At 37.8% G+C, this 24,783-nt stretch overlaps 1 protein-coding gene and 1 long non-coding RNA gene across 2 annotated transcripts in view; one reads left to right on the top strand and one right to left on the bottom strand.

The window, feature by feature from the left end:
* Positions 1-453: 453 nt before the first annotated feature.
* col5a2a (collagen, type V, alpha 2a) overlaps positions 454-24,783 on the bottom strand; it is a 43,170-nt gene continuing 18,840 nt past the window's right edge. Inside the window, exons 2-54 of the mRNA XM_073854651.1 lie at positions 19,673-19,888; positions 19,112-19,128; positions 18,941-18,973; positions 18,807-18,839; positions 17,731-17,784; positions 17,555-17,641; positions 16,740-16,817; positions 16,586-16,630; positions 16,455-16,508; positions 15,599-15,652; positions 15,445-15,498; positions 15,303-15,356; positions 13,196-13,249; positions 12,985-13,029; positions 12,756-12,809; positions 12,636-12,680; positions 12,500-12,553; positions 12,066-12,164; positions 11,951-11,996; positions 11,760-11,857; positions 11,553-11,606; positions 11,220-11,327; positions 11,049-11,102; positions 10,866-10,964; positions 10,734-10,788; positions 10,546-10,647; positions 10,409-10,458; positions 10,091-10,144; positions 9,932-9,985; positions 9,792-9,845; positions 9,610-9,656; positions 9,433-9,529; positions 9,054-9,161; positions 8,903-8,956; positions 8,569-8,622; positions 8,441-8,494; positions 8,295-8,348; positions 8,082-8,189; positions 7,933-7,986; positions 7,802-7,855; positions 7,560-7,721; positions 7,377-7,484; positions 7,115-7,222; positions 6,946-6,999; positions 6,753-6,860; positions 6,596-6,649; positions 6,402-6,509; positions 6,255-6,308; positions 6,060-6,167; positions 5,673-5,979; positions 5,305-5,486; positions 4,689-4,931; positions 454-1,542 (exon numbers count right to left, since the gene is read on the bottom strand). Of these exons, the coding sequence (XP_073710752.1) occupies positions 1,396-1,542; positions 4,689-4,931; positions 5,305-5,486; positions 5,673-5,979; positions 6,060-6,167; positions 6,255-6,308; positions 6,402-6,509; positions 6,596-6,649; positions 6,753-6,860; positions 6,946-6,999; positions 7,115-7,222; positions 7,377-7,484; positions 7,560-7,721; positions 7,802-7,855; positions 7,933-7,986; positions 8,082-8,189; positions 8,295-8,348; positions 8,441-8,494; positions 8,569-8,622; positions 8,903-8,956; positions 9,054-9,161; positions 9,433-9,529; positions 9,610-9,656; positions 9,792-9,845; positions 9,932-9,985; positions 10,091-10,144; positions 10,409-10,458; positions 10,546-10,647; positions 10,734-10,788; positions 10,866-10,964; positions 11,049-11,102; positions 11,220-11,327; positions 11,553-11,606; positions 11,760-11,857; positions 11,951-11,996; positions 12,066-12,164; positions 12,500-12,553; positions 12,636-12,680; positions 12,756-12,809; positions 12,985-13,029; positions 13,196-13,249; positions 15,303-15,356; positions 15,445-15,498; positions 15,599-15,652; positions 16,455-16,508; positions 16,586-16,630; positions 16,740-16,817; positions 17,555-17,641; positions 17,731-17,784; positions 18,807-18,839; positions 18,941-18,973; positions 19,112-19,128; positions 19,673-19,888 (4,385 nt within the window). The 3' untranslated portion in view covers positions 454-1,395. The remainder of the gene's footprint in view (positions 1,543-4,688; positions 4,932-5,304; positions 5,487-5,672; positions 5,980-6,059; positions 6,168-6,254; positions 6,309-6,401; positions 6,510-6,595; positions 6,650-6,752; positions 6,861-6,945; positions 7,000-7,114; positions 7,223-7,376; positions 7,485-7,559; positions 7,722-7,801; positions 7,856-7,932; positions 7,987-8,081; positions 8,190-8,294; positions 8,349-8,440; positions 8,495-8,568; positions 8,623-8,902; positions 8,957-9,053; positions 9,162-9,432; positions 9,530-9,609; positions 9,657-9,791; positions 9,846-9,931; positions 9,986-10,090; positions 10,145-10,408; positions 10,459-10,545; positions 10,648-10,733; positions 10,789-10,865; positions 10,965-11,048; positions 11,103-11,219; positions 11,328-11,552; positions 11,607-11,759; positions 11,858-11,950; positions 11,997-12,065; positions 12,165-12,499; positions 12,554-12,635; positions 12,681-12,755; positions 12,810-12,984; positions 13,030-13,195; positions 13,250-15,302; positions 15,357-15,444; positions 15,499-15,598; positions 15,653-16,454; positions 16,509-16,585; positions 16,631-16,739; positions 16,818-17,554; positions 17,642-17,730; positions 17,785-18,806; positions 18,840-18,940; positions 18,974-19,111; positions 19,129-19,672; positions 19,889-24,783) is intronic.
* The window catches only part of LOC129451665 (uncharacterized), a 197,740-nt gene continuing 193,967 nt past the window's right edge, over positions 21,011-24,783 (top strand). The window contains exon 1 of the long non-coding RNA XR_008646838.2: positions 21,011-21,545. This is a non-coding gene — a long non-coding RNA (uncharacterized lncRNA). The remainder of the gene's footprint in view (positions 21,546-24,783) is intronic.

Consider the following 24,783-nt stretch of genomic DNA (forward strand, 5'->3'; position numbering starts at 1 on the left):
ATTCTTGTTGTCTCAGATGTTTAAACGCTGTGTTTTCACAGGCAGGGTCACATTTTACCATTACTCTATAATCATTTTACATGTAATACATATCTTAAACAGAAAAGACAATAATGATTTAAATAATTTTATCCCTGACATTTTTCATTATTTTAAAGCAAAAACCACTTAAAAAATGTTTAGTGCACAAATCCTGACAGTTCATAAATAAATCACTCTTGTTAACCAGCATTTGTTGTCAACAACTTTAGTCTGCAACATATAGAGATTATAACGAAGCAAAGCAATATCTTACAAATGTTTCCAAAGCAGCAAATCTATCAATGGTGCATGTATTATGGTTTTATTACGTATAAAGTATATTCATGCTTAATAAGCACGATAAGAAACATACTGTAAGCATCTTTGAAAGTCAAGAAAGAGAGGAAAGGAAATATAGTTTGATTCGATTGATTCAATAAAAATGATAATAGGCATGTTTAATTTGCAAAGCAAATACATGAGATTAGCTTTAAGCCAATGGCTTTAAAATGATAAATGCTAATCAGATAAAATAATAATTAAACAAAAAGTGAAAGAATGATGGGTATCCCTGCATGCTTTGGAAATATAACAACCCAAAGACGTTGAACTAAAGAAATTGTATTTATACCTGCACCTGCATTTCACTACATTGTGCCTTAAAGCTTTTAGAATAAAAAACTAACAGCGTAAATGGGACATTTTTTAGATAAAGCAATCTGTAAAACATTTCACCTGCACTGGTTTTATATTTTTGTATTGAGGAAGAGAAACACATGCACCTTTTAATAATTGGAGTCTGAGATGGACTTAAGTTTATTTGCATTTCCTTACCCTGCTTTGTACGTTTTCATGGGTGAAATACAATTCATACAGCTCCTTATCAGTATTCATGTACAGCAAGTCTGTCGTCAGCGTTTGCCAGTTTGTAGAAACGAGGTAGCTTGCACTTATGAATAAACAATTTCATCTTTAATTGTCAGCTATTCAAAATTACAATGTGGATGTACCAGGGTAAAACACTACAAACTTCCTCTATAGCACCATGTTTGTTTGTAAAAATAAAACGACATACTTTAACAAAAACAGGCAAATCCAATGTTTTTAATAACATCTATAATGTTGGTACAGTGTGTAGCATCATTACTGTTACTTTAAAGCAATGGCCATCACAATTTAAAACAGCAGTTGATGGATTGTAAGGGATCAAATCTGTATTAACCTTGTTGAGCTGTTGTTGTCTTGGAAGGCACAATAAATATCTCACTACGGGGCCAGAAAAGTCCAATGCTCTGTATGTACAAGGCTGATCTTGTCAGCAGTCACTTTAAAAGTCTGAGGATTTTCTTCAATGCATCAATGCTACTCCTTGATTTATAAGAAGCAAACAGGCCCGATGTCAATGCCAAACTCCTGATCTCGACCTCCAATGTCCACAGGTGCAATATCCATAATAGGTAACCGTGCTGTTTTCTGGGTCCTGTATTCAAAAACGGTCTTGCCCCACTTACCGTTTGCTTTCTGTGAAAAGAAGGACATACAGGAAGTTGTTAGGTATGTATGGGTGCACTTCAGTAATTGTAAGAACTTCCATCTATCTGTGATACCATATTGATATTGACCTATATTCCATTGTGATTTCAGAAAATGCTCTTAAATAGGACCCTGAACCACAAAACCAGTCATATATGTAAATAGCACAGGTATATTTCTCAGGGTTCCCAAGCCAAATATCAAATTCCCTGACTTTTCCTGAATTGGTAAAACTTTACTGTGCATAAGACTGACATGACTAGCCTGGCTCCGCCCTCCTACGTTCTTCCGCTTAATTTTCATTTCGCTTCAGTACAACTCTCTGTACAAATGAAATGAATGTACGAGAGTCTGGTTGGACCAGGCTATGACATGACACCTTCACAATAATGACATGACGTGTCATAACCATGAAGGAGATTTTATGCACGTTTAAGGGGCTGGACACACCAAAACTTTTAAACGCGGCTGAAAACGCCTTGAGGGCGCCGAATACCAGCTGTTTTTCAGCTGAGTGACAGCTTTCTTCAGTATCATTCGTTTAATTATTTCATTTTTAATGCAAAGATGACATTGTTTGAGATGTCTTTGGTAAGACAACTTGACATAAACCAATACATAACTTGTCATAAATCTGTCATAAACATGACATAGCAGAATAATTATCAAACTTAAGAAACTATCTAGCTTTATGGGTTAACATTACATTAAACTGTCATTTAATTGTCATTAAGTGTTAATACTATGTCCAATAATTTTAAATACCTTAACAAAATGCAACAGACACATCAAAAGATTATACTTAAAACTAACAACTAACAGAACTTGTTCTTCCTTACACAGAGGGTTCTGAAATTATAGAACGAAGAATAAAAAAAACATTTAATTAATTTAATTAGTTTTTCCAGCGATATGGACCCAGCGCTGCATGGCTTAACCCATTATTGTACTGTTTTTTATTTCATTTTAGGTGAATCGGTCTCCAAGTGTAATAAAATATAATTTTATCAATTTTAATAATTGGATGGAATGATTTTATTTCTTAAACACATGGAGGAAACTTTAAAAAAACATTATGAACTGAAGAATATTTATTATGCTGTTATAAAACTATTTGACAGAGTATTAACACTTAATGAAATTTTAATGACAAATTATATTTGTATCACTGGTAAAAAAAAGTGGACAGTCATGTTGTCTTGGTAATGTCAAGTTGTCATGACAAGTTATGATGTATGGCTTCATGTGAAGTTGTCATACCAAAGACATCTCAAACAATGTCGTCTTTGCATAAAAAATTACATAATTGAACGAATGACACTTAATGACAGTCATAATAAACGTGCATGAAATCTCCATGTTCATGAGACTTGTCATGTCATGATTATGAAGGTGTCATGTCAGTCTTATGAACACCTCTTTAAGTAAAGTGTTACCGCTGAATTTTCATAACCTATTTCTGAGATGTTGTGAGCCTGATAATGTAATGTACACTGTGAAATTGCTTAAATGCATGAAATAAATAAAAAATGCCAATAAATGGCTGTTTAGATTATAGTCTCACTTGAAATCAGGGACGGCATTTCTTTTATCACAATTTAACAAGTGGATTATATTTTGATAAATGCAAACAAAAATTTAAAGCGACAAAATCCCTGATAATCCATGACTTGGACAAACTTTCAATGTCTGGAATAGACCTTTAAAAATTCCATGATATTCCAGAAACTCCATGACCCGTGTTTGTAGTAACAGCCAACAATACATTGTATGGGTCAAAATTATAGATTTTTTAAAGCAAAAAATCATTAGGATCTTAAGATCATGTCCCATTGTAAATTTCCTACCGGAAATATTTTTGAAAAAAATGTATTTATTATTATTAATGTGTTGCTAAAAAATTTACACCCCAGATTCCAAATTTTAAAAAATGTAGTTGTATCTCGGCCAGATGTTGTCCTAGCAAACCATACATCAATGGAAAGCTAATTCTAAATCTGAATCTAATTTTTTTAATCTAAATTTAAATTTCTGAATCTAATTAAATCTAGTTTTTTTGGGCCAGAACTTTTCACCGAATGGTGTGGAGAATTTTTGTAGCAACTTACTTTAAGAATGTAATTAGTTAATACTACTCTGGATCTAGTAAAAAAGTGAGCTGTCTACATTAGGGGTTTAATGGTTCTCGGTAAAGAATCGAATCGTCCCGTTATCCTCCCAAGGTTCGGGATGCACGTGCATAAACGATGCAAAAAACAACGCATAAACCGCTAATGTATGGTTCTAAATAAGCTAATAGACGCTAATAGAGGCACCGCCAGCTTTATTTAAGTCTACTGCAGCAGCGATGCTCAAGAAGACGTGGACAAATAAACCCTGTAAAATTCGAGAGTGCCGTATGCTGAAGGTAATACATCTAATATGACGAGTCGCTTGCTCCATCATCATCAGAGTGTTGTTGATAGCATGCGATCGCAGGTGAAACAGCACATATTGCCTTCTGTGTTTAAATGTTAACAAACTGATCTTCTTGCGAAAAAACTTGAAGATAGTGGCATAGAATATAAAAGTAATTCAGTGCTCTAAGCTATTTTATGTTTATTTTGAAGTGCACAGTAAAGTTGGTACATGTAGTATAATAGTGCAAGTGCTCTTAAGTGAAAATGTTGATCTTGGCAGAGGTTAAAAACGGCTAAGGTTTTTTGTAAAGAAGCCCGTTGTGACCAAAGTGTACGAAATGTACCGAAACCGTGACCCAAAAACCGTGATATGCACCGAAACGTTGGAAAAGAGCATGTACTTATCATGTAAAATCCCAGCATGCAATAGCTGTCATCTCACCATCTAGGTTAACTATAGACCCAATATAGTCATTTTATGAGTAACCCACTTTTAGCCAAAATGAACTTGAATGTTGTTTTATGATATATGATATTTCATCATGTAAGCAAAGTCAACAGTGATTACAGGGTGTTTGGTTTCATTTTTCTGATTTTGGGCTATGGTTAGATGGTCTATTAAATTTTTACTGAGAGCCAAATTTTGCCTTGTTTTAGGATAGACCATGTTTGGACGACTATTAAACGTCTTTTAAATGCATAATTGTTTTCTGGAATGTCTTGGTATGTACTTACTGAGCAGCTGTCCTCAAGCACAGTGTATCTGAAGCGGTTATTTCCCTCAGCTTTGAGCTCGACATCATTTGAAGCTTTGAGTATCACTGCCTTCTTGAGGTTTCCGGTTGATTCGTCCTTGTAGCCCACGGAGTTCTTGCAGTGGTAAGTGATGGTTTGTGAAGCCTCTTTAGAGAGCAGACGGATGAAAGTCATCTGAACTGTGACAGTGTTGGCTGGCTGATCTTTGTTCCCGTAGGTGAACTTAACAAAAAACATAAGCAAACAAATAAATAACAGACACATGCAGTTTTACTCTGTTATGTTTAATATACATGTCTATTATGAAATACTGTTGCAGTGAAATCATTATTAGCTGATCTGCTGTTCTTGGTTGGTCTGCTAGTATGTCCATACTGGTCTTCAGACAGCAGATGACTTAGGGCCGGATTCGTACCGGAGCTGCTGACTTTGGCACGGATCCAGTCCAGAATCGTCTGCTGTCTGGGAATGGTCTAGCTGGACTCCCAGCCTGACTCTTTTTCAACCAACAAACCAGACCAAACTAGAAGACCAGTCGAGTTAAAGCAATTTTTTAAGATTTAGAAAAAGCATTTCATAAGAGCAAAATGCTTACATGGGTTCCACCATTCATATTGGCTCCAAACCACACTGGTTTATTTCCCGGGGAACTCCACCACGATTTGCGAGGGATGCTGGAGGAAGTTGCAGAGATGCATGTCTCTCCTGTATCCATATTGCAATGAACTTTAATGGCATCCTCTGAACTTCCCTGGTTTGGATCCACCCAGTATTCACCTACAATTTAGAGATGAAACATTTAAGGATGTTTGACCTTGTAAGGAATCATTTTAATCTACCTATTCACTAAAGATACTGAGGTTAACTGCTAAGCTCCGGTGCTTGGTACAGTAGTACTGAATATGATTTTGATCACTGTTATGCTATGTTTGTAACTTTATTGCATTATTACTGTAAACGTACCACTCTTTTTATCAGCGTAGCATTGTTTCAGGTCCTCGCAAGTTCTGGCAGGATGTTTCCTACTACCATCAGGGCTACGCATGCTATCAATCTGGCTGCTCAGAGCCTTCAATGTAGCCTGAACTCCAGGGTCAGCCTGGAACACGCTGGTTGAGTTACTTTGGGGATTAGCTTCATCCTCACTGAACTCTGGGGGTGGAGGACCAGCATCATAATCTTGAGGACCACCAAAGAAGTCTTCCATAGCTGCAATGGGAGGACCAGGAGCACCAGGAGGACCAGGAGGTCCGGGTTCTCCAGGAGGTCCCTAGTTATGAAATGAGGAAATAAAATTAGGTTGACATCTTTTTATTGTGTTAAGTGAGATGGCCAAGCAGTTTAACTCACCTCTGGTCCCATGTCACCACTTGTTCCTCTTGAACCGGGAGGTCCTATTGGTCCAGGCAGTCCAGCGCCCCCTTCCTTTCCTGGAGGTCCAATGGGCCCAGGCGGTCCCTATTAAACAAAGGTATTAATTGAAGTCAATTACATTTTTGTTTAGAAATGTTTTTGTCACTCACAATAAACAAATTTAATGCGCACCCTTTGACCACTTGGACCAAAAATGCCTGGGGGTCCCTGTTCACCAGTTGTGCCCTAAAAAAATACATAAATGTAGAAGGTTTATTCATATTATATGGCACATAACCTTTGTCTTGAAATTTGGTGGGAATGTTTGTTAGAACTTACAGGCGGTCCAGGAAGACCCTGCAAACCTGCAAATCCTCTATGACCCTTCTGTCCTCTTTCACCATGGTCACCCAAATCTCCCTTATCCCCTCTTGGTCCTTGTGGTCCCTAGAATAGATGGTTGTTAGCAGTTATTTTAATCAGCAATTTTAAGGTAAATTCCATGTTGTGTTATGATGTAATGGATATCTTACTGTGAGTCCTCGCTTTCCAGCAGGACCTGGTGGGCCTGCAGGACCTCTTGAACCCTGTGCAAGGAGAATGACAAAAAACATGAACATCGCCGCAGACTCTTTGACTGTTTCAGACTCTAAAAAAACAGGAGTGTAAAATATAAAGTGATAGACTTACAGACTCTCCTCGTTTTCCAACACCACCGGTAGCACCAACAGGACCAGGAGGACCGGGTAATCCTCTAGGTCCAATCAAACCTTCTGGGCCTAAATCTCCTCGATCACCCTTAAAATGCAAAGAATTTCTTTGATTAGCACAAAGACTTTGATTAAATTTAAGATTTGTTTGACCCTTATGTTTTTATTCTCACCCGTTCTCCTATGAGACCTTCCTTTCCTGGTGGGCCATCAGATCCAGCAGGTCCCTATCCAAACCAACATTTTCATTCTCAAACCATATTTGCATTTAAATGTGAAGCAGCTTCATTCGGTACAATTGTAATACTATTGCAAATGTATTAGTAATAAAATTTATTTTACATCAGGTCCAGGATCACCACGAGGTCCGTTAGCTCCAGGCACCCCAACTGGGCCAGAGGGTCCTTTGTCTCCTGGGGATCCTGCTGAGCCCTGTTTTCCTGGAGGACCCTACATGTAAAAATCAAGGGCAGGTCAAATATTAGAACTATTTAGTACATGCACCACAAAAAACATCTGATTTCATTACTTGACTTCAATATAGCATTTCTAATGCAAAATGCACCAGCTAGTCAAATCATAATGTTTTGTAATGAATACTAACAGCTGGTCCAGGAAGTCCCGGCATTCCACGTTCACCTCTTTGACCAGGAAGGCCTACAATACCTCTCTGCCCTGTTGTTCCAGCAGGTCCTGGTGGACCATCAGGCCCCTAAAGGAGAAAACAGTCAATTAATAAAATTATATTGTTATTGCATTTTAGTTAAGAAATGTCGGATGACTTTACCGGTGGGCCATCTTCTCCAGAATCTCCTTTGTCTCCAGGGCTTCCAGCAGGTCCAGGTTGACCTCTCTCTCCATAACGTCCGGGAGGTCCATGATCTCCTCGAAGACCACGTGGACCTTCTTTACCTGGGAGACCAAGTGGACCTGGCTCACCAAGAGGGCCCTAAGACAACAAAGTCTGGTTAGAAAAAGTGTTTAACTTTTCTGATTTGTAATAGTTTTGAATTCTGATTTGAATCATACCGTTGGGCCAGGTGGGCCAACTCTTCCAGCTGATCCAGGAAAACCTGTTGGGCCCTAAACATTGAGGCACATTAATTGAACCGTCTTTTTAACACCTACGATATGGTGATGCTTATAATATCTATACTTACAGGTGCCCCCTGTGTACCTCTTCCTCCTTTTGGTCCAGCCACACCAAATTTACCCTACAGTAACATGTAAAAGGTGATTATCAGCTTACTAGACAATCCCATCTTCTCAGAATCATATAAAAACAAATATAACAAAAATATTTTCTCACCTGTGACCCTGGAGGACCAGCTAACCCTTGAGGGCCAGGAGATCCAGCATCACCCTTTTGTCCAGGCTCTCCTGGTGGTCCTTTCACACCAGGCTGACCATCAGGACCCTGTGGTTTTGTTTAACAGGTGCAGAAGTGTTAGTCAGTGAACAAAAAATGTGCAGCATTAACTTAACATATATGTTGACTGCTAAATAAATTATTTCTACTTACGATTGGTCCTGGAAAGCCTACAGCGCCAATTGGCCCAGGTTCACCACGGGAACCCTTAGGGTTAAGACAAATATTTGTCATTAAATCAAAAACGTGTCACTTGAAAGATTGTATGTTCTGTATTTGGATCTTGAAAATCAACTCACTGGCATTGCTCTTGATCCTTGAGGTCCTGGTGGTCCCTTAGGGCCTGGTTCTCCCTGTAAATCTACTATGTTAGAATTGTGTGGTCTATATAAATGTTAAGTTATTGAGACAAATGTGTAAGTAGTACCTTTTCACCACTTGGACCATGGGGTCCTGCAGGGCCAATTGGGCCTGTTAAACCCTACAAGAGTAAAACAAAACTATAAGACAGACGGTTTTTGTATAACTGAGATAGAAAGTTTTGTCTGCTGCATTTGTGGTCGGATCTGCTTGAACAAGTTTGCTGAATTGTTTTCAAGTTCAAATGTTGTGTCTCTAACTTACACAATATGTAAATGTGCTCATTCTTTTACACAACATTCTCTGTTTGCTAAGTTACAACATGTCTGAGCTGCTTGGCTCTTGTACTGAAGTTGCCTTCTCCAACATTTTGTAAAGCAAGAAAATCTTTCTCTATTTACCCTTGCACCATCGCTTCCCGGTGTGCCCTCAGATCCTTTCTCACCAACAGCTCCCTAAATGTATGGATAAGGTACATTTAATACCTCAGGCAATGACACAAATATCCATGTATATACTGTGGATTAAAACTACAGTTGCATCAATACGTACTCTATCTCCTTTTGGACCTGGTGGCCCAGAGATCCCTCTTTCACCGGGCATACCCTGCAGACCAGGAGGGCCTAGATCACCCACATTACCCGGAGGCCCTGGACTGCCCTGTAATTCAATAAAAATAGTAATGGTATGGCATTTACTTTTAATTATGCAATACGGGAAGGAGAAATTGAAAACTATGTTGATTTCAGACAGAAACTTTTGAATTAAAAGAGTTCAGTGCAAGTTAATGAAAATTCAGGGAAGTGCATCTGTGATATTTGTAGTGTGTGATGTGATGTTACTACTATTATTTCATAGTAGTTTTTAAAATGCTAAAATACATTAAATTAAACAAAGCATTAGTTTCAGTTTTTACACTGTTCAGTTTTACCTTCGGGCCATCTGGACCAGGTGCTCCTGGGATACCTTTGGCTCCTGGCAGACCATTAGGCCCAAGTTCTCCTCTTTCTCCAGGAATTCCACGTTCACCCTGTTAAATGAGTCAACTGACAATTACAAACATGTTTTGATTACAAAATGTTTGAGAAAGTGATTTAATACAAACACTCCCCTTGGTCCAATTTGGCCTACAGGTCCACCTTCTCCAGGGATACCCTGAACAAAACGTAATGCTGGGTTAGCATTGATAATCATTGCCATTGGGACAACATTTATCACCTGTTGTTCATCTATTTGTCCACAAATTTGAAGTCCAACACACAGTTGTCAATAAACTTCAAATGATTGTACCTGATCGCCAGGTTTTCCTCCCTCTCCTGGAGCACCTGCTGGTCCTGGCAATCCCTGAAAAATAGGCAATGATGTGTTTTAAAAAGTCCCAATAAAGATTCAAGGATATTCCAGTGATCAAACAGTCATTAAGAAATCACCTGGAAACCGTGCATTCCAGGAGGTCCTTGTTCACCTCTGTCACCTGCTGAACCCTAACATATAAGTAACAAAACATGGATTAACATGTACTCTTCTACTCATAGCATGGTTAACTTTATAGGCAGTCCAACACATTTGTGTAATTGGGAAACACTTACATGTGGACCTGGTGGTCCAGCTGGGCCTACTTCTCCATCTTTTCCAGGTGGACCCTACAAAAAAAGCCAAGGTTAAATGGTTTCCCTGCTAAAAAAAACATCATAGACCAGCATGATTGCCAAAACACACCATATGCTGATCTTGCTGGTATGACCAACATGGGATGCTGGTGCTGATGCTAATTTGGTGCTGGTTCAGTGCTGGTTTAGCTGGTCGATTAGAAAAGTAATAGCACACCCCTCTTTAATAGGATTTGAGGAATCAAACACCATTATAATCTGGGAAAAATGCTATACTTTTAAATTGATGTTACTTACCCTCTGTCCAGGCACTCCTGCAGATCCCTGCTCACCTGCCTTTCCTGGATCTCCCTAAATTGTTAGAATTATGTGTGTAAGTCTGCAATTGTGATATTATTATTATTTTTAATAAATAAATATATCAACAGATCCTACTCCACTAAAACCCTTTGGACCGATTAATCCCATTTGTCCAGCTGGACCTCTTGTTCCAGTTGACCCTGCAGGTCCTGGACGCCCATCCTCACCTGGAGCACCCAGTGGTTACAGTAACATTACTTTTCTCCATTAAAATTGTGGACATTTTATTCCAATAATGACTGAACAACAGCTGAAAAATGTACCAGTGGTCCTGGCTTTCCTTCGGCCCCCTGCACTCCAGGCGTTCCTGTCAAACCCTAAATGATTGTAAAGGAATTAATGTATTTGGAAGAAGTATATCAGAATTTGCTGTTATATATAGACTTTGTCTTACTCTTGCACCCGGTAGACCCGGTTCTCCTGTTCTCCCTGGATCTCCACTAGAGCCTTTAGGTCCAGAAGTTCCTGTAATTCCACGGTCACCTTGTGCACCCTTAGATGAATGTGATCAGAAGGTAATTATTTCATGTACTTGTAAAAGAAAAAAAATTGACATTTATCTGAATTGTCTTTTTACCTTTGGACCTGGTAAGCCATCTTGACCGGGGAAGCCACGGTTTCCAGGAGCCCCCTAAATAAGATTACAAAACCAATGAAGAATTGGTCTATCCATAAAGGTTGAAGATTTAGCATTTACATACATTTCAGTCTTCGGTTGCAAAGGCTATGGCAAGAAAACTAAACTCACTCTCTCACCAACAGGCCCGGGTGGGCCAATAGAACCAGAATCTCCTCTGGGTCCCCGTTTTCCCTCCTCACCCTGAGGTCCAATTACACCTTGTGCTCCAGGTGGACCCTACAAACAGCGAAGTGCATTGCTTTACAAGGTAATGTGTGTAGTTTTTTTGTTTTGAAGTACTTTAATTGATCCATTTTTGGCTGGAAAAATAGACTCAAAGCATAGGCCAATTGTAACTCGATTCCCCCCATAGCTGTATATAAATATAAAATATTTTATATTAATCTTGTAAACAGAAACTTAACTAAGATATACTGTATATGCATAGTAAAATAAACTTACAGGTTCTCCTTTGGGTCCAGCCTCTCCTTTAAATCCAGGTACACCAACATCTCCCTAAAGAAGGTTGGTGGTTAGATGTGTTTGGGCGATTCTGCTTTTTTAATAATTAATTGCTTTCACAATTAGATTTTTAATCTTTAACAATATATATTCTTTAAATTACGATATCATAATCTTAAAGGCTAAATTAAATTAAGATGCCATTACCCCTTGACCTTTGATCCCAGGCTGCCCTGTGCTTCCCTGAGGTCCTGGTGGTCCAGGTGGGCCAAGCAAACCGACAGGACCCTGAGGACCAGCATTTCCCACTGGACAAAAATAACATTGTTTATTGGCATTGACCAAGTGCATTTGTAATCTAATGACATTTTAGATAAAAATCAACATTTTATTACATACCACTGGACCTTTAGCACCGGGGCCCCCATCAGTACCCATTGTCCCCTGCAAAATGTAGAATTTCATTATCACAAATCTCAATTCATTTATACCAAAAGAGAATCAAACACTTACAATATTGCCAGCTGGTCCCTGTCTCCCTTGATGTCCTGTCTCTCCTCTTTGTCCCTGTGGTCCCTCTGGTCCCCTTACACCTGTGGGTCCTGCTTGACCCTTCAAATCAATTATATTTTTTGTATAATAACAACACCTTTATAGTATTAATGTACTATCTCAACTAGTATGTAAGGAATAATTCACGATGGACCATTGAATTATAAGAAAATAATGCACACCCAGCATCGTGTCGTTACACCGCGGATATTTCTATATGGCCCAATTAAGCAGATTTAAATTCAAAGTATGTCATCAATATCGTTATCTCATTTTTGATGGAGGTGGCATTTAGCGGCTTTTACATCTGAGCTCATCATATATTGCTTAATATATTATACATATAGAAATATATATATAGAAAAATATTGTAACCATTACGAATCATTACCTACCTTCATACCTGGACCTCCTGGATACCCTGGAGCACCACTTAATCCCAACGGACCCTACAATATAAACAATGTAAATTTAGACGTCAGCATCATGAGGTTTGCATTGGTTTGGTGAAGTATTTTGATGTAGTCTTACCATTGGACCTGGTTTGCCAACATTTCCTTGAACACCACGTGTACCCTGAAATACAAAAGAAAAGGATAAATAGAAGTAAAAATAATTAAAACACAACCGAAACATTTATTTTTAACTTACCGGTGTCCCACCCGCTCCTGGGCGTCCTCTCTCTCCTGGCATTCCCCTAGGACCCTGTGGTAATAGTTGTTTTAATTTATGTCTATTAGTTATTTGTCAGTATTAGAATGAAGATAATATCTTATTATTTATATATTAAGAGAAAATGTTGAATGGCCTCTCATTTGTAAGTCACTTTGAATAAGCATCTGTTAAATCAATACATTTTAAAATAAAAGAATACACTAACCATAGGTCCAGGGGCACCCATTGCACCGGATCCACCAGATTCACCCTAAAATACATAAAATATTTAAATATCAATTAATATCATCCTTTCAATACAATTCATTACAAATTTACAAGTTCTCGAATCAAAACTGACAGATAAGGTCTAATGTGGCGAAAGAATACTGAATCAGCCTTCATAAAATTGTTTCAAATAGAAGACAAAAATGAACCTTTGATCCCAGAGCTCCACGTTCACCTTTGACACCAGCTGGACCTTCATGTCCCTAAATTAGAAAAGAGCACAGCTGAATCATCCATCATTTATGATTGACAAAGCAGTAATATCACAAGTTTAACTACTCTCTCTTTTGCAACCTAAGGTGTGTTAATACATTTAAAATTGGCCAAACATCAATTACAAATATTGTACGACTGATAAAAAAAATAAGGGTCATTTTCTATTATTATAAATCTTATTACATATGACTAGTAAGAATATTTAAAATTCATTATCTAGTCAAGCAAGGACACTTTGTGCAAAATGGTTGATGCTGACCTATAAATTAAAGGAACAGTATGTAAAAAAAATGTATATCAATTAATCATAAAATGGCAATGATTTGTCACTAGACATTAAGAAATCATTTTCAGTTCAAATACTTATATCACTGACAACAGTGGTCTGGCCAGGAGATTGTCATTTAATAAGTGAAGTAGCAGCCTTCAACTGATGTTTATGTTGTCATTTTGTGTATTGGCCACCAGTTGTGTGATTGCAGTACCAGTTTTAGCCACAAGTTTTGTGATTGCAATACCAGTTTTGGCCACAATCCTACATACTGTTCCTTTAAAGCGACACCATGTAATTTTTCAACCCTCATAATACATTTTCAAGACCCTTGTGATAGTACATCGACTTTAAATAGGTTGAATGACATGTCTACTATAGCCTGACGGGGTCTGTATCGCTTTTACTCGTACTTTAAAACTTAGGGTTTCGGGTAGTAACCAGAGCACAAAAAAAACCTACAAAATTCGAATGCTTTACGGCATACTTCACTTCCTCCACACAATTTTTTTATGTAAATTTTGCTGGAGGCTACTTAAGTAGTGTAGAGAGCAATTTCTATTATGTGACTCTGTGGCACCGTGTTAGTGTCACGGACCTATGACACGGGCGACCCGGGTTTGATTCCCCCTTAAGGCAATTTTTTATATAAACTCACGATCTTGATTCATACATAAATGCGATCTTCTTTATAAATGACGGCGATTATCTTCCATATAGTTCCCTGTATTCAGATGCTGCATTCACGTGTTCACGTATTTACCTTTCTTTTACTGTGTCTATGGTATTTACATTACAATCCAGGATGCTATAGCAATATACATTCACCAATCAGATCTGAGCGTTTCTCTCTTCTCTCTGCATTCTGCTGTCACTCGCGTGACGTATTACAAAGCGGCAGACCTAAACACATCTGTTTACTTGGATTTGGAGCTACAATTTTCACACAAAAGAGAGGAAAAACGAGCGCCATTGCGGAAAATCCTGGTGGGGAGGGAGAGAGAGACGATGCAACAATATTTGTTTCGAAAAAGGCAAGGAAATACTTCTGGTCGTTTCTCAACTGGAAGGCTGCAGCCTCCGGAGGTCAAATATGCAGGCTGCATACGTCATCAAGCCTGGTTTATTAAGGTAAACTGAGCATTACATTCGCAAGTCATAAGCATACTGCAACAATTTACAATTAACTAAGTATAATAGTCAACTTTATAATTGTTAATATTCTGAAATAAGACAGTCTTGATGACGTATGCAGCTTAGAAATACGACATCCGGAGGCTGGAACCTTCAGATTGAGAAATGGCTTCTGCCACGAGTTCCTCATCAGAAAGTTGTAACATGTCTGCGTTTCTCCCTGATGCCTCAAAATGTTGATCGTTTAGCGTTTTAAAGGTTTAGTTTTTAGTTTAGTTTTAAGGTTGGTCAGTTCTTTTCCTTTGCGACAGTGCTGCGGCGCTTGTGGCCTCTAGGGGCGCTAGGCGTGAAAAATACATGTCTAGCGCCCCCTAGTGGCCAAAAGGTTCCATGGTGTGCCTTTAATGACTTATTGTTTTCTTATTGAAGATCATGTTTCACTCAACCTACTACCTACCGTAAATTTGTTGACTTGTATTAAATATCATGTGATACGTAAATAATCATTTGTTTGTTTGGTTTATAGGTAATTCTTGTGCAAATTTATTAACATTTTGCATTCTTTTCAATGTACAATGTATTCGAACCCCACAACTTCTCTCAAACGAAGGCTTAGAGATGAATAAATAACTCACTCGGTGGCCCTTTAAGCCTGGAGGCCCTGGTGTCCCTGGAAACCCTCTTGCTCCCTAAGCACAAAAGTCATTCAGACGTAAGTGTAAATACAATCAACATCCAATGACAAAAGCTGCTTAAAAAGAAAATGTCAATTATTACCGCAGATCCAGGAAATCCTATTTCTCCACCACCTCCTGCACTTCCTGGTTCTCCCTGTGACAATACAAACAGTCCCATGGTTTTGTATGCTTTTGGGAAGCACAGAAACACTGCCGGCATTTATTTGAGTATTAAGGAGGGTGTATTTACTCACATCCTCACCAGGTTTTCCTGAAGGACCCTCGGGACCTCTTGGGCCTGAGCCACCCTATTAAATACAGAACAGTTCTAACCAAAAAAACAAATAAAATACAGCATAGACGCATTATATGGATAGGGTGCTGACCAAACACATAAAATAATTTCTCAACAAAACTTGCATAATTTTAGTGATTCCCATACATGGCTCTGTACTAGTCCATGGCGTGTGGTTTCACAAAGTGTGTGTAAACCTTAAACAATGCTTGAGGAATTTTGTTAGTCACAATTATTTATAAAAAAAAATTTAATATCTGTTAGCCAAAGCTGTTGTTATTTTTGTATGCTATCTGTTTTGTGCTTCATATTTTTTATACTGTTTACATTTATCCAGAAGACTATTGTATTGTGTATTTCCTTTTATACTGTGATCAACTTTTCAGTGCCACAAAAGTCAACATGTTATCTTTCTTTCAAAGCGATGGAAATAGCTAAATAGCTTCTTCAAGTAATTTGAGGTTTTAAAAAATAAACCTAGTGATGTTATATTTACTGGATCGCATGCAATACGTTTTTGTTTATTCTTCGGCTTCATTAACAAAGTACGTTTTTCCGTAATGATTTTTCCTAAAAAGTTAAATTCTGGCAAAAGAGCTTTTAAGTACATGTATAAAACCACTACAACAATTTCATTGCTTTGATAATGTGAACAACTACAGATGAGGTTTTCCTTTCTTAAATGAGCCATGAAAATTGCCTGCAATAGCCTATGTGAACAACTGGTAGTTGTGTTTATCCTGGATGAAATTTAGTTTGTAATAAAGAGCTTGAGATAGATTTGCTCTGAATGACAGTTCATTATATTCACTCACCATTGGCCCTGGATCACCTACATCACCATGAGGTCCCTGTGGTCCTGGCACCCCCTAAAGGAAATTGTATAAACTTAAACCAACATTCTTTGGAAATTAATTTGAAATGCTTCTCAAATAAACATACTTACTGGTGACCCATTTGGTCCAGGTGGCCCTCTTGGTCCTGCCTCCCCCTTTAAAAAATATAGTTTTGTTATTTAAACAATACCCATAGCTTTAAAAGCCAATGCAATGATCTCATAATTATGATTCTCTATTAAAGAACCCATAAGATCCACTTACACGAACTCCAGGCATCATGGCATGTTGAGCTCCTGTTTTGTCATCAAATCCCCCAGCCATATGTGAGGCCAGCTGACCCTAAGTAACAAAGGACATGGATGTTTAAACACTGAAACAGCAGAATAATGTTGATAACAGGAGAAAATAATTTATCTTAAAATATCTAATCTATGAAACTATGCAGTAGGATAGCTTCAGGCATGTGTCCTTTCGTTATCAGAGTATGTTTAGAAATAACGTGTGTGCGTTGCATATCCTAACCCCGTGTAGTATCGGCCTCAGATGACCCATGGATTACAGTCTGTTTGCTAAACATCTGATGCATATTTCTCACAAAACCGGAAAAGATTTCAGAAAATCAGAAAAACCTGTGTGAAACTTCCAGAAGGAAAAGCACACAGTTTTTATTGGACTTTGAATAGTCTCTAAAAATGTTCTGCTATATTATTGTGGGTTTTACAATCATTTGCAAAATGACTTACCGTTATTCTTTTTGAACAGCTGGATAATACTATAATATATTTCTAGTAACCCCATCCATAATGGTACATAATAACAAACTGTCTTTGATCCTATGGGCAGGATTTTTGGCTTTTGTGAGCAGCACTATGCACCTGTCAAAGACCTAGCTATTAATACTAGGCAGTGACCAACACCTACATTGTGTTAAAAGTTTTACCGATAGCTACAAATTAAAAAAAGTGCCTATATAACATACAAAAATTGTTTACTTCTTGTCTATATTGTAACTGCTAGCATTTCTTTTAATTGCTTTGCCCTAAATCTGTAAGTTTAAAACCAAAGATGATACTAACTCCTGGCGAATGTCCTGGTGGTCCCGGCTCTCCTGGCTGTCCGGGAATACCAGGCTCTCCGTCAAATCCTGGGGGTCCCCTCAGACCCTACATAACACATTAAAATGTGGTTAACAGCATTTCAATTACGAAATATTTTGCAGCTTTCCTCCCAATGTTAATGTGCAGTATCTTACAGGTCGACCCTTGGGTCCGGTGTCTCCTCTAAACCCTGACGATCCCGGAGGTCCCTGTATAAACAAACACCACGATTAAGGTCAATTAAAAGAGTGTTGATAGCATTCAGTCATGATGAAATTAAGGAAATATCCATAGCCGTGCTCTGTCCCCATCTAGTGTCTAAAGGAAATGACTGTAAGTGTAAGCACCTGAACTGGCATTAAATTCACTGGCATATTGGGGCAGTTTTCCGGACAGGGATTAGACTAGTCCTGGACTCAAATAAATGTAAGAGCTGTCCAAACTGAAAACAACTTGCACTGACATATCTTAAAATACATCAATGCCCTTTGCTTTGCCTCAAAATGCACACAAGTAATGTTTTTATTAAGGCATGCTTGTTAAAATTAGTTATATTTCCTAATTAAACTAGGCCTAGTTCTGTCTTAAACTAATCCCTGTCTGGGAAACCACCCTTAAACTTAATCCAAAGTTATCTTGTTTCATGTTTACTGTATATTTTAAAAACTTTTGTTAATTTTTTTGTTGTCATATGTATGAGATTTACATTTCCTTAAAGTGTTTCAGTCTCTCACAGTAAATGTATGTTTTAAGTTACTCCAAACATGTTAAAACAAATATGGTCTCTACAGACTTTTCAGATTTCAAATCCCAGATTTTAATGTTTTACGATTTATTTTTTAGATATTTAGATATTTATTTAAAGTTTGGTGTTTCCTGATCGTTTTTGGTTCCTACAGCTCAAATAGTACACATTGCAAAATGGGTTCGCAAAGAACTTATAAAATACTTTATACCTTAAAATGCATTGTACTGTAAGTTGATTTAGATAAATGAATACATGTACTGTAAGTAGTCAAGTAAAAGCTTTATTTTTTATTTCAACCATATAGCAGTGCAGTATAGTGAAATGAAAAGTTTTTCAGGAGCATGGTGCAGTGAACTACGCAAAATAACAAAGTAAATGTTTTACTTGGCCACATAGGTTTTACAGGAATTCATCATATAACCAATTGCATTACAACTGAATTTGTTCATATATTTATTTGTAAGTCAATGAATGCAAGCTTACCATTGGTCCAGGACGACCTCTTATTCCAATAATCTGGAATGAAGTTAAATGTAAATATTAGTAATATACATAAAAGTTATTTTACTATATGCATTCTTATTTTCAATTATATCAAAAATAGACTTCAAACATACAGTTGGGACATCACCAGGTTCCCCTTTCTGACCCTAAAAAATGAAACAAATAAAAACAGAAATGTGACAGGGCTTACAGTAAAGATATGTTTATTTCAGATATTGTTTTTATTATTAATTAATTATTATTGTGCTTAATATTGATAGAGAGTTTGTAAATCTATTGTTTACCTTGGCAACTCTGTCCACTGAAAAAAATAAAAGACAAAATGGCTGTTGTTAAAGGGGACATTTTATAAGACTTTTTAAGATGTCAAATAAATCTTTGGTGTTCCCAGAGTACATATGTGAAGTTTTAGCTCAAAATAACATATAGATAATTTATAAAAGCATGTTAAAATTGTCACTTTGTAGGTGTGTGCAAAAATGTGCCATTTTGGGTGTGTCCTTTAAATTGCAAATGAGCTGATCTCTGCACTAAATGGCAGTGGCGTGGTTGGATAGTGCAGATTAAGGGGCGGTATTATCCCCTTCTGACATCACCAGGGGAGACAAATTACCTATTTTTTCACATGCTTGTGGAGAATGGTTTACCAAAACTAAGTTACTGGGTTGATCTTATTCACATTTTCTAGGTTGATAAAAGCACTGGGGACCCAACTGTAGCACTTAAACATGGCAAAAGTCACATTTCATTTCATGGTATGTCCCCTTTAATGTATAATGATTATATAATGGTGGTAAATCTGAATTTGTTTTAATTTACAAGGATTTCATGATGGTCATACTCACCCGGTCTGCCGCTGGTATCTGGTGAACCACTCTGACAGACAGGACAGCACTCTCCGTCTGGGACGGTTACCTTTTCACAGTTAGACACTTCATCGCATTGCACATCATCACACAAGATGGTCCCGCTGTCACAAACACATATCTTGCATGGTTCGGGTTTCCAGATGTCTCTGTTTGTGTACACCTGCCCGTTCTCTATGCAGCTCAGCTCATCATCTAGAGGGAAAAAAGGTAAATACCGTATCAGTTAAATATGTCGAGGAAAAAAAAGAAACCCAATACTGGTCCAATAATAGCTAAATTAAAGTCATTGAAATTAAAGGAAAAACATTTTTTTTTTACAAATGACTTATCTGTGAGCTTCATTATTATTTTTTATTCATGTACCCTTATAATCTTTAATCAGAAACGCAAATCTCCTCCCCTCCTCAAAACTATTTCTCTTTACTTGTGGTCATATGGTACGGCAGGTGGGCGGGGTCCGGGAAAAGATCGCAGCAATTAGCAACAAGACCAACTTCAAATTATGCAATCAGATCTCGATGGACGAATTCAAATCCAGCCCTGCCTTATTTCATTTCAGAAGCCGGTTTCACTAGGATATACGTAACCACGGGGAATAAAGACAATCGTTACTTCCGTTTCATGGGGACTTTAGATCGGTACCCTTATAGAGTGCCGTAGTGATGACGTATTTTTGTAGGCCAACCTGAAGGTTAGCCGTACACTGTAAAAAAAGATAGTCGTAGTCCTGTGACGTCACTTTTAGGTTTCTGAAGATCGTTTTTGAAGAACAGGGGTCTTGTCATAGGAAGTATCTAGGTAAAACCTGTTTCAAGATGGCGGCTCTGTTTGACGCATTCGGTCCAATGAACTGCCGTAGCCAAGGACATCTGGGGTGCGTTCCACTCCAGTTTTAGACACACACTCGCGAACTTCCCTAAACACTTCCCCTCGGGGGAATCCCTGTCGCCATTTTGAAGTGCGTTCCACTTCGTCAAGTGGACGAGGGAAGTTTGTATGAACAGACCCTCGCTCCCTCGATTTTGACAGAGGGAGCGAGTCTGCTTCATATGTACACTCCATGCAGCTTCATATCCCACAATGCAACACGATTGTGACGTCACTTCAGCAACTCGTGCTTTGCACATGGAGGGGGCGGTCTCCACTTTCCATGTGATCAAGGGCTTAGGGCGATCCATTTGAACCTACTTCAAGTGTTCTAGCAGTAGTGGGCACTTGTACAACATAAGCAATGACGTACATCCGAGTGAACGAGACTGAGGGAAGTTAGCGAGGGAAGTTCATAAAAAAACGAACTGGAACGCAGGGCTAGTGTACATATCTATTGCCCCTCGAGGCTAGCGGGACGCTGGTTCCCTCGCCAAAAAACAATATTTTTTCTTATATACTTGTCGCAAAAAATAAGTTTGTGTTTAACAAAGGGTTATGACACTTACGCGTTTTGTCCGACAATATAATCTTTACTGATGAAAAAAAATTCGACATCATGTCATCACCACCAAGCTCTTTCACACTTTATTAAACTTTCAGGGCTGCCAGCTCTCACGCCACACATCTATTTGCTCACGCAGGCTCGTTCCCATCATTGAGAGCCCCAGGTGATATAATAAAATAAAAAAGTCATGAAAGAATCGTCTAATATGCATGTAAATACTGTACAACGCCTATATCTATAATCTATCTAAAAGAGCTCGTCGATGTCAAAATGATGCAATGGCCAATCAAATCAAAGAAGGTGGAGTTATTGTTTACTCTTTACTGAAGCTGACTGAGTGCGAAATAGCCAGAGCGAGTGCGCGTCTGCACGATGTTTCAGGTTGTTGACGGCGGTGAAAGAGTAATACACGATGTAAGTAATCCATTGCTCACAGTATCGGTATTTTTATATTTTAAACTTTAGAGCGTACCCTCACTTTCTCTTGCGTACCACCACTTTTCATGTTGCTGGTAATTGAACACAGAGTCAATAGGTGTTTCATTTGATACGGCGCTGTATTGACCGTTCGGCGTATGACATCAGAATACCGCGAGAACAAGTCAAAATAGTCACAAAATGGTCCGCAATTACCAATGCTCTCGCGGTTCTCTGATGTCCGATCAGTCTGCGCATAGATATCTATAAGTCTGCGCGGTATCATATATAGTGGATCACGCCAAGCGTTAATGCCTGCATAAAAAAAGCAGGCCTGACTGGATTTATGGATTTAATCATGCAGATACCCTCAGAAAAAGGCGATTCCTAAAGACGGGTACGTAGTTGACGACAAGTAGTTTTTTTAGTAGATGAACTGAACCAAATATGCTGTCATCTGTATTTACCGTATGTACATTTTGCAGAGACCAGTATTCATTAGAACTTTTGAGAACGTTTGGACCCTTTGATCAGTAGGAAAAGTATAAAATAGGTATAAAATTGGAACAGAGACTTAGAACTATAAACTTAGTAAGTTTTTATTTCAATTTTATTTCTAAAATCTAATTGAATTTGTATTGTAAACCTTTTTTCTGCAGACTTTCTCAACAACTCATCCCAGAAATAGCAAAATAATCCACACTATTATCATAGGTTGTTTGGCAAATGGTTACTTTAGTAAAGAACTTCTATAATAATGATATTCTTAAATAATCATTTAGTAAATGATAATAATTTAATAACCACCCCAAGATGCCAACTCTCTATGGACTGTCTCCCCCCATCTAACTCCATGCTGAACTCAAAAGTTGGCAGCCCTGATTACCGTAAACACATTTAAAGACATGTATCCTGATAAGGAAATAGTATGTGGATTGTGGATAAATATTTGTTGGGAATTGTGCCCATGTTGCCTTGTTTGAAGATCTTCATGCGTTTTGACGTTTAAAGTACTAGACAAAGTCTGTAGTCCTAGCTTGTTAGCAAACTCCCTTTTAAAGACACTTTAAAGCTTTAAAATATCACAAGTGTGGATATTACTGGTGTGTTTTATGCCATAGGACAGTGGTTCTCAATCCTGGTCCCGGAGGTCCACCGCTCCGCACACCCTGCATGTCTCTCCTGTTTAACACAGCTGATTCAAATCATCAGCTCATTAGCAGAGATCTCATTGTCTGTCAGATAAGAGAGACATTCAAAATGTGCAGAGCAGCGGACCCCCAGGACCAGGATTGAGAACCACTGCCATAGGATAAAGCAAAAAACATCTTTGGCTTCACAATCTCATTTAAGGAGTTTAACCATAACCCCATAAAAAAAAAAATTGACTTCAGGTAGATGGATCCAGACGTGCTAAAGGGCTAACTCGCTTCTGGGTTTTGCCTACAAAAATACGTCATCCCTGTGGCACTTCTATGTTAAGAGAGGACCCAATGAGATATTATCACCAATTTATGATGACAATTACATAACCGCTGTAAAAACATCATGTACATTGGAAAAAAGCACATTACAAATTGCATGCTCATTCATTATTCAGTTGACAATTAAGTTTTAGAAGAACATATTAGAAAACGTATTTCCACAAAACAATTTCAGGGCTCCAGACTGCCACCAAATGGTGGCATTTTGCCACAAAACTTTGAGAGTGTGCCACTGAATTTTATATTCAGTCGCACATGTGCGACCAGTAAATTTGACCTTTTTTTCTGATGCGACACTGAATTTGAAACAGCACATTGTACTTTCTGCATGTATCATTAAAGTATTTATTACAGTGGAAAATAGTAGAAATTTGAATATTTGGTTAGCATGTTGATTTACAGTGTGTGCCCCTAAATTTTCTGGTTGCGCCCCTAAAATGTTCAGTTGGGGGCCACTGTGCTCCTAGCGAAAAAAGTTAGTCTGGAGTCCTGTATTTAAAAAAAAAAATAACAAACTCTTCATTTAACCAACTGACATAGATCAATATTGCATTTCGACCCATATGAGATACTAAAACTAGTCCAGACAGAAGTTATAAAGCATTGGTATAGCTTGAGAAAATGACTGGAAAAGGTGATCCCTGCTGTCCTGAAAAGGCTTTTGTGGGTAGACATGACCTAATGTGTTCAAGGAAGTCTGATTCATAAATACTGTTTCCAACAAACCTCTAAACTGATTTACCTTACAGTCCATCATTGAAGGATTTACAGAATAATGAACAATTTTGGCAAACTTTTTAATTGCTTGTGAATGCAGCAATTCAGGTTATAGCTGTAGCACCAGGTGGCACCCTTGAGCTTTAGCCATCTACCTTCATTTCATACCTATTGGTTGTTCTGTCTACCTTCTGTCTACAATCTTCATCTTAAAATGATGGTTTTGTATCTACAATAGTAGAAATTGGGTCAAAAATTGAATTTAGCAATATGCATGGTGATGTACTTTAAAATACTGGATAAAATATGTACAATCAAGGATTTCTTAGTACATAATCTAATAAATTATGTACTGGGAAGCTGATGATGAGAATACAACTCAAACACCTTAAGAAAATCTGAAAACATCAAAGACAGACAAGCACATAAATACATATAGTTTCAGTACATGAAACCAATGCATTTAGGAAGGTGAAGTTATTGAATCAGGGAAGTGCCAAGTACCAAAATCAAATTTCATAAATGCATGGCTGATGACGGCCTCAGAGACGATAGCAGAGATTATGATAGTTTCTTAGTCATTTAAAGTTAAACCATATTTTACTCTCAGAAAAAAGGTTCAAAGTCACTGGGACGGTACCTTGAAGCTCCTAATATGTCCCTTTTTGGTACAGATATTTACATTTGGCTTTGAGGTACCAGTAAGGTAACAAAAGGTACTTTTGAGTTACCAATATGCATCTTTTAAGTACCAAAGTGTACTTTTTTGAAAAGATACTGCCCCAGTGATAACTTTTGTGTATGCACTATATACAGCATAAAGAAAAACTATATAAATAAAAATCATCAAAAGAGACAAATTATGTTAGCAAGATGACAAACAGAAATATTTTACATTTTACAATGCATTTACATAGCATATTGACAGTTCACATAAATCCGTCCAACAGAAAAATGAATAAAATTTAGCTGCAAGCTGGAATAATAAGAACAACAATGACATTAATGCTACACTTGGCAATAACTGGTTTAAA

Source organism: Misgurnus anguillicaudatus, chromosome 17, assembly GCF_027580225.2.
Source record: "Misgurnus anguillicaudatus chromosome 17, ASM2758022v2, whole genome shotgun sequence".
NCBI classification, from domain to species: Eukaryota; Metazoa; Chordata; class Actinopteri; order Cypriniformes; family Cobitidae; genus Misgurnus; species Misgurnus anguillicaudatus.